Consider the following 12241-nt stretch of genomic DNA (forward strand, 5'->3'; position numbering starts at 1 on the left):
ATTTGTGAGGAATGTTTAATTAACGATTGAAAACAGACGTAGCATTATGTTGTATGTATGCCCTGTGTCGCCTGGGCAACAGAGGCTATGTCATGATGACTCATGATGCTAATGCGTCAGCCGCAGACCACTATTTCCGAAAATAGATGTACTAGCCTAATAACAATGCGTACATCATATTATACACTACATTTCATAATTTTGTTTTATGACAATGTTAAATGAGTAAATAGTTCACCCTGGCCTCTTTGCTTGTAGCGTTTCTAGTTAGCCTATCATCTCCCAGAAGTTAACAAGCTGCTAAACTAATGTTCTGCAACAGGTAGTCACGCGTGTGTTAGTGACGTTAGCAATGTCAGTGACTGTGGCTAGCAAGTTAGCCACCGTTAGCTTCACTTTTCTCCACAAAAACGTAATTTCTACTTACACCGTGCAACGGAACGTAAATCCCAATACAAGCAACTCAATGGCTACCAAAACGAAACGTTTGACACCGAGGTTGTCTATGTAGTCCAAATATTAACAAAGTTTTAGGAGGGCAAAAAGAAATAATAATAATAATAATATATATGTGAGATAACAATGGTTTGTGCTCGCCGAAGGCAAGCACACCCCAATTACACATGTAATCGTATTATTGGCATAAACTGACAATGGCTATCGGGTTTCTCATGGTCAAGTGAACACACTCAGTGGCGTAGTAGAACAAAATAGTAGCATTAGCATAGTAGTTAGCAAAAGAGATATTAGCATCTGCATAATTAGTAGTTGTAGTGTGGCATAAGATACAGCATTATCGGTAGTGGTAGTAGTTGTGTTGTGGTGCTCTTAGTCTTTTAATGATACGAGTTGACTGAAAAGCTTGTCTTGTGTCTCCACTAATCAGCTAATACCAATCACCTGTGTAAGAGTCTGGCGCGTGTTTGTGTGGTTGCCACGGTGATGGTGCAGCTATGGCTGCTAATGCGCTGAGGGCCAGAAATTTAGCAAGAATCCACACCTCAAACAAGTTAACCTAGACGCAAAACTATACGTCCAATCCAAGAAATAAAGATGTTTTCCAATACCCAAGACTCTGCCGAAACCAGAGATGTCCTTTATATGTCTGTGCGGTCAGAAATACGACTCTACCGGCAGTTTCGAAATCTGGTTGTTTTTGCCTTTTCTGACAAATTGGTCACCAGATTTGCATTGGACTCTATGGGGCAAGAGTTGGACTTTGTCTCGCTTTCGTGGGGCTCTGAACAAATGTGTAAGTCTTTTGGATTCCACAGACAACTGTCTACGACCAGCTCAAAATTAGCTATCTACTGATCCAAAAACGAAGCATGAAGAGCAAAAATTGTGGCAATGCTTGCAAACTAGAAATATGTTTTCAACGACATCTGAAGCTCCCCTCCACTGTAAGCGATTCAGTCTGCACTCTCGGCTTTGGTCGTGCACACCCATGTAAATCTCAGAAACGGTTTGAAAAAGTCATGAAACATAATCAGTGATATTGAAAAAAGTTGAATAGGTATAAAAAATCTGAATTATTTAAAAATAGTTTATGGTTTTGTCAACATGTTAAAGTTTAAATGGTGGCTCTAGCTGAAAGATTGATGAAGAAGAAGGATTTGGAAGTTGAAGAAGTTTGAAGAAGTTTGAAAGGATTTGAAAGAAAACTCCATTGGAAAACCAGGAAAAAATATTATGAATATTGATTTATATTAATTCAAACATAAGAGGTACAAAGCTGAAAAGTGATAGCGCCCATGGCCTGAAACTGCTGAATTCTTTGACAGTTGAACGATTTTAATAGCAGAAGATTTGAAGGTGCTGAAAGGTGCCACGGAAGAAATAGAAGAAGTTGAATAAAGATTCAAAGAACAATAAATAATCGAGTGTGATGATGAAGTATGATATGGTTATTTTGTACCATTTCTTAATTGAATTTACAGAACAATTACTATACCGCGATATATACCGTAACCGTGATAGGAGATTTTGGCCATATCGCCGACCCCTATTTGGGGCTGGGTCGTTTCCCCAATAATAGTCGTACCACAGCTCAACACACATCCAGATGTTCTTAATAAATTATAGTTGTCACTACTGGCTATATCCAATGTTTAGATATGTTGGGGTATTTATGCAAACTAGAGAGGGTACAATTTCTGGGGAAATTGTAGGGTGTGCTTGCTTGCTTCAGTTGCAGGTGGGTCTGTTTTCCCTTCTAGTGTTATTTCAAGCATTTAGCCTACTCATATTGCATAATTCATTAAGAACACCCTTTGAAACAAGGAACCCCCTTTGAAACAACCTACTGTAACTGCGTTCACACTGCAGCGGGGCGGGCAGAGCGGGGCGTCGGCTTCCCATTCATTTTCAATTAAACCAGGCGTTGACCCCCTTGTAGGGCATTGTGGGAAGGCGAGCAGGGCGTCGACGCTCGCGTAGGGCATTGTGGGAAGGTGAGCGGGGCGGCGAAAGTTGGAATTTCTCAACTTTATGTAAATGAGGAGCGTGAAAACGCTAGCGTTGCCAATCAAGTTGGTTTCTCGTTTCATATAACGTAGCAACTGTTGCTCATGGTAAACATTTCTAGGTTTGACAATTTCAAGATGGAAGAGCAACTCATCGTATGTGTGTCTACGCACTCAGTCTAGTTTTATAGTTTTATATACCTGGCGCAGGGTTGCCGAAGTTGTTGGTGTCCCTGGTGTGTTAAATTCAGTCTCGTCACTTTAGCTAGCTACAGTACGTAACCTAGCTCTAACTTTCTTCTGTGCTAGCTGCATACTGTACTAGTTTAGCTGCAGTAGTCTAGTTTACCCGGCACACGATTGACATTCAACGTTGAAATGCTGCTTGGCAGTCACTTGCTGGCAATACAGTAAATGTGTAGTGGCCATAACCTAGCAAATGTTACTGAAGTGCTGTACAGTACTGTACCCATACAGTAGCCTAGTTGACAAGATCATGCAACATCGAGTCAGCGAATCTGATTCCTTGCATCATGCAGTGTAAAAGCTGTATTTTGATCAAGACAGCAGCACCTATATTTATATCAATAATGATCGATATTGTAAGTACATGAACCCAAGTCTGCACACTTGTCAATGACACAGTTTTACACAAACTACAACAGTGAGCTTAGAGTGAACTACAAATCTATATAAACTTTTCTAACACGCTCCAAGCGTGGAGCACTGTGGGAAGGCAAGCGGTGCAGAGCATTAAAAAACGCTGTAGTGGACACGCACCGTGACAACTTTGTCACTGGCAGTGTTTCAGATGGAATTGCGATTCAAATAGTACCGTCTGCTAACTGAAAAAAAAAAGTCCCCCAAAACTTAAAAGTTCAATATTAATTTAGGGGGACATGGCTAATTCAAAAGCAGTTTGCTAGAGGCAAGCTAGCTGCCGTTGCTATCCACACTCCACTGATTGTTTGAAAGCGCAGGAAATTAGAATGTTTCTTTTGTAAGGGATAATTAAAATCCATATGGCAGGTTAACCACCACTGTTGATTAATGGGTACATAAAGCACTCAAGATATGTATATTATTCAAGAAATCTCAAAATGGTGTCTCAAAATAGTGTTTAAGACCAGTTTTTTATGTTTTTTTTGTTAGCATTAGCATATTAGCGCAATTCGGTGATGACGTCACGTTGGGGAGTCGTGGAGGAGAGTAGCCTCAGTCTAGTACTAGAACTATGGCAACTGACCGAGATGAAGAAGAGGTGGCAAGAACCACTAATATGTACGATGGCCCGCAGCCGTATAATTTCGAACCAAATAGAAGAGAGAGGGCAAATGAGGAATTGCCTAGACTTGATGGCCGTCAAAGCCAATTAAATGGATGGTCCGAGGAGAATGAGTGGAGAGTTGGTGAAGTGTCCTGGTGAGTTAGCAACGCAGCAAGGAGCGCTGGATCTTGTCTATGGACAGCAGTGCATACAATAACGCCATTTTTTTTTACTGTCAGTGAATAGCACCGAGTGAAAGTCAACGTTTTCTTTATATCTACAGTAGTGACAGTTATCATGTCGTTAGTTCAGATAAGTAGCTGTAACGTCACTGTGTCCAATCCCGACCGGATTTTAGCTAACGTTCTGATAAAATGCCACTTCAAATATTTATAAAAAAGATTGGATCACGTTTTCAGCTGATTTACTGATTTCACGTTAAGCTTTAACTTCTTACCCTTCGAGCTAAATATTGTAAACAAAATTAGAGTTAGCTTATCCTTTACTAGAGCCGGTAAAAAGACGCTGGCGCCGGTAAATTAGCCGTGCTCTACCCTTGTCCAAACCCGACCGCACTTATACTCGTAGTAAACACTCGCTGCTGCTGTTTTTCCGGGGATATTAACTTGATCCAGGGTCACCAAACTGACCATAATGCTGTCAATATATACGGGGACAATAAGATATCACGCTTCAACATCTCCAAACTATGCGATAAAATCTCAATTTGACTGTTTACCACCACCTGCTGGATGTTTTGTTGAACTCTTCTCATGTCAGAGTAAAAAGCGTCGCCCGAGCGTCGCCCGAGCGTCGCCCTAGTGGTCTTTCGGCTTTCTCTCATCAATGTAACTTTTCTAAATTATTTAGACATGTAAACGTCCACATATGTTTATGAAAATTGACACGTAGATGGTTTGGTATGCCTAAAATAATATTACTTACACTTTGCTAGCGATTGCAAAAGAAAATGGTGGCAAAAAGACCGGAAACTGGGTGTCCAGACCCCGTTCGGGTTTGGACAATAGTAGTTTACAGCGGTCGGGATTGGACACAGTGACGCTAGATAAGCTCATTTACTAGTCCCATCTGTGAAATGCTTCCCCCCCCCCCCCCCCCCCAAGTCAATCCCTAATTAAATATTTTCCCCGACGTTGTAAACACATTTCCGATTAGATATTCCACGTTTTGATTGTAGTTCAGTGTTTACTTCTAAGCGTTTACCTCTTCCTACCTCTTCCGTCTGTATCGCTGTGTTTGGCAGGTGCTTGTGTGGGTGCTGCCGTCCCATGGAAACTGTGGAGGAGAGCTTGTGCTGTAGGGAAGTTAGTGCGTTTTGGTCGCTGGTCGAGGGGCTCACACCGCAACCAGCAGATGTGACATGCCTCACTCAGCATCCAGGATTTGAGGCATGCTGCCTGAATCCGTTTGTGCTGAAGATAGCATACACACATTTCAGGCAGGAACATGGTCCCCTTCAAGCCAGCACGCACGAGTATGTTAATTGTTTACTTTGCCATTCTTTTTACACTTGAGTCCTATCAACCAGTTATAGGCGACTAGAGATGTGTTGCATAGACAATAAACATGCTACATCCAACATACTTATCCCTAGGCAATACAGGTACACTGCGTACAGGCAGGCTATACGCTGGGCGTATGGAGTTCTTGGCAGGCATATAAGACACATAAGGAAGCCTCTACCCTCCTGTCTGGTTTCAGCCATCAGGCAACAATTTCAGAGTGGTGACGAGACCTATCATGGCTTTCAATGGCCTTGTTTGGATGAACATAAATAAAAAATTCATGTTCAAGTTCAAAACTTTTATTGTCAGGTACACAGGCCAGCACAGGGTTAGACTGCACTGAAATTCTTAGGACAAGACAACGCAAAGCAACCTGGCATTTCATGACGATATAAGTACTCAGAACAAATGTAACATGTATTGGCATGTACAACATGAATAAAAGTAAGTATTTTCAGGTAAAAGACACAAGACACAAATACATGCATGCATACATAGACATGGAGAGATATCAAAAGCACATAGCGCAGACCCAAAAATCTACTTGGATTTGCTGTAGCGTGACTGCTGGGCTAGATAGAGGCTGACGGCCTCCTCCTTGGGAATTTGTTGGAATGATTTGGCGATGGGGGCGGGTGCACAGGCTGACAAGTTAGCGCTAACTTCTTGAAGAGTCTTTGGTGAATTCATGTAGCTCTCCCGAAGGGCCTCCATTAAGGATGTAGCATAACCTGCAGACATAATAATAATGATAAAATACTGTATACAGATCACTGATCATAGGTGTCTTGTACGCCATGTCAAAATATGATAGAACTGCATGACACTGCTTACCGTATGAGGCCTTCTATTTGATGGGACGCACTACAAAGGCACCTTTTCTGAAACGTGGATATCGCACGCAATATTGCTCTGTACCATCGCTTCTTTGTGCTGTCTCTCGGTTTGCATTGAAGTTGTAATGTAGTGCCGCTAAGAGAACCCACAGACTAAGGCAAGCATGGTACATGTAAATTAACTGGGCAGAGGAATTTCAAATAGAAGCAACATCAGCACCAACCAAGCTAGCCATTATTGAAGAAAAAAAAATATTAGACTGTTACAGCAACTAATGTGGATTGGAGGATGCACTGATCACTTGCAATAAACAATGTGGGCAGACTGTCAGGGCTATCCGATTTTAATAAGATATTCTGATATTCTAATCAGATATGGCCTGCTGTGTAAACAAAACCTTACCTGCTCTATTTTAATGAACGTTCCTGCCTGCTGCACGATTCTACTCTCAGACTTCTCACAACAGGCCGGACAGATGGCAAACAGGGCCATGAGTTCCTCTTTGCACACAATGAATTTATCAATGCCACTACAAGCAAAAAGAGGGGGGGGGGGCATTCAAACTACTACAGATACATAAAAAATCAAATTCAAAGTTGGTCTATGTTGGTTTTAAATGATCTTACTTTTGGTGGGGGTCACAAGTTTGAGATAGCTCCTCCTCACACAAATCTTCTTCAGACATCTGGTCTTCTGGCACCCATGATGCATCACTGAAGACAGAGGGGTCATCTTCTTCATCCGTCTGTTCAGGACTAGTGAGGGGGGTGGAAGTTTGCATCCTGAAAGTTGTCTGTGTCCCCACGCTGACCATCTGGGGCTTTAGGTTCACCTGCACAGCTGTGGCAGAGGCAGTAAACATACCCAAACATATGAAAATCATGGCGAATCTAAGCGGTTATGTTTAGATGTATTGTATTTCATCAATGTATATGGAAATGTCTTGCATGCATAGAATTTGGCAACGTATGTTTTAGACAGCATAACAACAACTCAAACATAGAATCATCCCAAAAATAAGATTTACCATGAGACCTTCCAAGGGGCTTCAAATTACACTGTGTCCCAGTATCACAAGTGGAGGAGGGCAAGGGGTCATCTACCGCAGCACCGACACTATCCGCGTTCTCCTGCGGTGAGGCATCTGTCAACATCTTGCGCAAAGAAATTAAAAAAGGTCAGCGACACGGTCACAGGTACATACATATGAAAGAGAACCATAATAGTCACGTTCTATCAGGAAAGGGGAAACTAAATCAATCAACTAAATCAAACACACACACAGTTATAAAAGCCGCTTGATGATCACTAGTGATCCAAACACTAGCCATGGCGCGCTATCTAGCTAGATGACAAGCTTTTGGACATGTACTTAAGAACAATTTTGTTTTGGTTCATATTCATGAGTCACGAAATGTGCTTTTCTAATGTCACACTGATCACGACTGTAGTTGGGGTTTGTGTTATGGGGCTAGCAAACGTGCAACTTGTAAACATTAGCCTGAGGCTTACCGTTGCCAGCTCTCGCTTGCAGCGGGCGGCACCAAGCTTGTCAGTGCTTCTCGGGCCAGGGCAGGCAGAGAAGTGCGTGTGCACAGACGGCACGGCGGTCGGAATAAGCCGTGCCTGGCTCAGCCTCTTCAACCCCAGAGAAACCATCCTCATGTCCCCTGGGTTGTAATCCTCCTCCCTGAAGTGCGCGCTGCAGATCTTGGAGTTCTTGGTGGCAGAGGACATTGAAAAATCTTCCCGCCTAACACGGACAAATTGTACCCACTGTCTGAGGGTTGCCTTGTGGTTCATCGGGAAGCCATGGACCCTGTGTCCAGTTAGGGTGGAGTTTGTACACCCCCCACAAACACAGTAGTTTACCATTTTTCCTACCTATAAATATTTCTATCTAGCTCTATATCTATATATGTAGGCTAGTACTAGTAGCTATTAGCTACTAGTAGCTATAGTGCTAGCTAGCTATGCTATCTGGCTGTCTGTCTATTTATTATCAATTTCTCTCTCTATATATATCAATCTATCTATGCTATCTATATATCTATCTCTTGATCTTTATATCTATGCTAATTATAGATTCTATCAATGTTTTATCTTTAAACTATCTACTGCTGAACACTTTCTCGTTAATCTCTCTCGCTCAATGGTCTAAAGGCGGGCTTTGGTCTATTGTCTCCCCAATGTGACGTAATGCATGCATTGTGGGGGAAAGGAGAATCATAGCAAAAAAGTACCTACTTTTTCGTATTATATTACGTTTTGTGACAACCAACAACGTCAAATACAATAGATAACAGTTTAAATGTTTATAACCAACATGTAAATTGCGCAAATTTGTTGGAAAAATCAACCTGCCATATGGCCTTTAAGCAATAAGCCCCAAGAGGCTGTGGTTTGCCCTGATTTTAGAACAGGTAAGGGGAGTTGTTAGGCACGACGCGAAGCAGAGTTTTTGCCAGTTTTGTTTCACCATGAAGGGGCTTATTTCCCCGATAATGTATAGAACCGGCGTTCTATACATTATCCCGCTTATTACACGGCTACTTGCCAACAAAAATAACTTAACACAGTGTGTCTTTTTACAATATATTTGTTACCATTCATATTGTTGATCAGCCGAGAAATAGTTTCCCAAAGACGTTGAACTTCATAGACTTTCAACATTATTTAGGCTTCAAATCAGCTGACATCGCTAAGCAACAAAGTACGCTGGGTTTGAAAAGTTACCGGACTACTTGCGGAGTGCTACGAAAGACGTGAATCCGAGGCAAAAAGGCCACTTCCCTTGACAGCGTAGCAACGGTCAAATGTGAGAAAATTGTTCACCGCAGAACGTAAGCCCCATTCAAGTGAATGGACCATTCCACAGCATTAAGAACAGCCGTGTAATAAGACATAATACAGTTTAGCCATAGCTGTGGCATTGAAGACAGTACTGTAGCCTACTACACTGCCAGTGGGCGAGCCGAGTCTGTGGCTAACGTCAAAACAAGACAAAGTTTTACACAAATAACAAACTATGCTGACCCGCTGGCTGTCTTCGCAATCGCCATATCTTTAAAACACTGCTGTCCATTTAGATGTAGAATTGACCCTGGTACAAAATTAAGAAAATACTCACCAGACGCAGATCGACAGTTGACTAAGTGTCAACAGTGTTAACTACACTGTGTTGTTGCTGCCGCAATCGACGATTGCGGCAAGGACGATGGGGGCTGACAGGCTCTCACGTAGCAAACAAATCAAAGTTTTTACAGCAGCCTACATTAAAATCTCACCACCTAGCTGTTTTCACAATTGTCATATCGTTATAACATTTCCCTCTTTCTGTTTTTTTTGTGTAAAATTGAACTATAAAATTAGCTACAAACAATACTACTATGATGTTTTCTAGCATGGCTGCCGCCTAAAAGACTAGGCGGTCTCACGGGCGACTTGAACTCGCTCAAATTTCAAAGACTGTCACAACCTAAATAAAAAATCTGATATTGCAGTTCCAGTCTAAATCACTTACTCTATAAAGCTAAATGGTTGTGATTTTTTGGGGGTGGTATTTTTCACTCGTAATCCAAGCTCCAATTTGCGAGCTAGAAAGTCTCTATCACATTGTATCCATGCGTCGTTGCTAACGTGTGTTGACATGGTGACGTGGCTAGCACGGGTTACCCTTTGTCGACAAAAGGCACTTTGTCCCCCCCAAAATGTTGTAACCTCCTAAACTGTGCAACGGAATGTAAATCTCAAAAACTCAATCGCAACCAAGACGAAATGTTTGACACCTATGTTGTCTATGTAGTCCAAATATTGACAAAGTTTTAGGGTGGCAAAAAGAACTAGAAAAGGCTGTTCCTGCGAAACAGCAGTGAGAATGCTGAAAACCTGAATGGGGATAGCTGACCATGCTAAAAAAGCTGAAAATTGTGAAAATGTTCAGAAAGTTAGAAGCTGAAGCTTCAAAGCGACCGAAAGGTATTTTAAATAGGGGCTGGAGCTGGACGAAGCCGTAAAACTACAGAAAAGAGAAGAAAAATGCTAAACAAAGTGAAAAAATTCTGAAAGAAGAGAAACAATGCATACAAATGTGAACATTTAGCAAAAAAATATTTGCTGGAGTTTCAAAAGGCCTGAAATGTATGTTAGAAAGGACCTGCAACAAGATGAAGGCAGAAAAGTACAGAAAAGAGGGAAAAAATGCAAAAGTACTAGCAGTTGGAAGATACTGCTGGGAAATGTATTTTTGAAAGGACCTGGAGCAAGATGAAGGCAGAAAACTGAAGAAAATAAGAAGAAAAATGCTAAACAAAAAGGGGAACATTTCAGAAAGATGAGCTGCAGGAAAATGTGAAAATTGAGCAGAAAACCAGTTGCTGAAGTATGGGTTGAACGAATTTGAAGGTCACCCTCACCGATGGTCACGAACTATGGGTAGTGACAGAAAGAACGAGATCGCGAATACAAGCGGCCGAAATGAGCTTTCTCCGCAGGGTGTCCGGGCTCTCCCTTAGAGATAGGGTGAGAAGCTCGGTCATCCGGGAGGGGCTCAGAGTAGAACCGCTGCTCCTCAGCGTCGAGAGGAGCCAGCTGAAGTGGTTCGGGCATCTGATTAGGATGCCTCCTGGACGCCTCCCTGGTGAGGTGTTCCGGGCACGTCCCACTGGGAAGAGGCCCCGGGGAAGACCCAGGACACGCTGGAGGGATTATGTCTCTCGGCTGGCCTGGGAACGCCTCGGGGTCCCCCAGGAAGAGCTGGTGGAAGTGGCCGGGGAGAGGGAAGTCTGGGCCTCCCTGCTTAGGTCACTGCCCCCGCGACCCGATCCCCGAACAAGCGGTAGATGATGGATGGAATTTCAAAGTAAGAGGACAACACTGGAATGACTGGAACTTGCTGGAAAAACGTAGCAACCGCTGGTCATTGGCAACAGACTGGCAACATTTCTAACCTAGAATCTCAAAACGGAGGAGAAACTAATCATGCGTGCCTGCACACCCAGTCCTGTTCAGACACTTAATTTAAGATTACATCAAAATAATAATTCATAGTGCAGGGTTGCTGATGTTGTCGTTGTCCCTGGTGAGGTTTTATTATAGTAAATAACTCGAACCGTTATTAGCCTAGTTATGGAGAGCCATCACGCTAGCTCGATTATGAGAAATGTAGCTAGAATTCACACCTCAAACAAATTAACCTAGACGCAAAACTGTACGTCCAATCCCAAAAATAAGGATATTTTCCGAGACCCAAGACTCTGCCGAAACCATTGATATCCTATCTGTTAGGGAGGACAATAGAACGCGTCATTTTTGGCCAAGGCTAACCAACTGTCAAATACTGTGGAACGCCGGTAGAAGACGCATTGAATCGAATGCTAAGTTAGCCTGAATGTAGATAAGAATGCCACTGAGAAATCTGGCACCGGAATTTTAAGGTCCACGTCCTTTTCTTAGCTCTATAACTAGCGACTACTATCGAGATATTAAAAACAAACATGCCAGTTAACATGTAGACACTTACCCCTTAATGCTATCAAATGTTGGTTGCAATGCACATTGAGAAAGTGTATGAAAATAATGTTAGTAGTTTTTGCTGCTTTGGCTACCTTTAGTAGAAGGTCGGCACCACCGGGAGACATCTTAAATGAAAGAGTAGGTTGTTTTCTTCAAAATAAGGTATATTTAGTCAATTTTAAAACATACATTTTGAGAAAAATCTACTTGAAGACATGTTGATGAAAATTCCATAGGAATGCATTGAAATCTGAACGTTCTATTGAGAAAAAGGTTGTTTTTTTCCTTGTAACTTTTTCCCGCATGTCGGACCCACCCTGACACTTCTTGAAAAGTAAGGTTACGTATAAAGACGTCATCAGTCAAATTTGAAAAAAAATCGAAAGACATACATTTTGTGTTTTAGCTCCCTGAATGAGTCTTTCTGCAACTTATGACGTCAGACCTTGTGAGCCTCAGAAACTCCCGCGCTGGACTTAGACAAGGCTGCTTCAAATGCTCACATCGATTGAATTACAAACAGTAAACAGATGCATATAAGATGCCCTTATATATATACCCGTATGTGGATGCAAGTATTGATCATGGTTACTGGTTTAAAAATATATATTTTAGACTTTACATGCATCTTT

The 12241-nt window shown here is 42.1% G+C and overlaps 2 protein-coding genes across 21 annotated transcripts in view; one reads left to right on the forward strand and one right to left on the reverse strand.

Annotated features, from left to right (window-relative positions):
* The window catches only part of pef1 (penta-EF-hand domain containing 1), a 103177-nt gene that overhangs the window by 10542 nt on the left and 80394 nt on the right, over positions 1-12241 (forward strand). The gene's annotated exons all lie outside the window — the stretch shown is intronic.
* Positions 5569-9913, reverse strand: LOC146294932 (uncharacterized). Of its 4 annotated transcripts, none has more exons than XM_084695414.1 (7): positions 9226-9913; positions 7608-7914; positions 7123-7249; positions 6722-6935; positions 6498-6624; positions 6093-6247; positions 5569-5989 (listed from the first exon to the last, which is right to left on the reverse strand). In XM_084695414.1, the coding sequence occupies exons 2-7, from the start codon at positions 7896-7898 to the stop codon at positions 5917-5919; spliced, it is 987 nt and encodes a 328-aa protein (XP_084551540.1). In that variant the 5' UTR covers positions 7899-7914; positions 9226-9913; the 3' UTR covers positions 5569-5916. The 4 variants fall into 4 exon arrangements, with proteins under 4 accessions (XP_084551540.1, XP_084551541.1, XP_084551542.1 ...); XM_084695415.1 differs by having other exon boundaries at positions 7608-7848; positions 9226-9912; XM_084695416.1 differs by having other exon boundaries at positions 7608-7814; positions 9226-9911.

The sequence above is a fragment of the Hypomesus nipponensis genome, chromosome 4, assembly GCF_054491055.1.
Source record: "Hypomesus nipponensis isolate SF chromosome 4, ASM5449105v1, whole genome shotgun sequence".
NCBI classification, from domain to species: Eukaryota; Metazoa; Chordata; class Actinopteri; order Osmeriformes; family Osmeridae; genus Hypomesus; species Hypomesus nipponensis.

Excerpts from the sequence above, each read along its gene's own strand:
- LOC146294932 (XM_084695413.1), bottom strand. The coding sequence starts at position 7,970 with ATGGTAAACTACTGTGTTTGTGGGGGGTGTACAAACTCCACCCTAACT. Across the intron at positions 7,250-7,607 it reads GCAAGCGAGAGCTGGCAACG|ATGTTGACAGATGCCTCACC; the intron begins GTAAGCCTCAGG and ends TCTTTGCGCAAG. Across the intron at positions 6,625-6,721 it reads ACTTGTGACCCCCACCAAAA|TGGCATTGATAAATTCATTG; the intron begins GTAAGATCATTT and ends TTTTGCTTGTAG.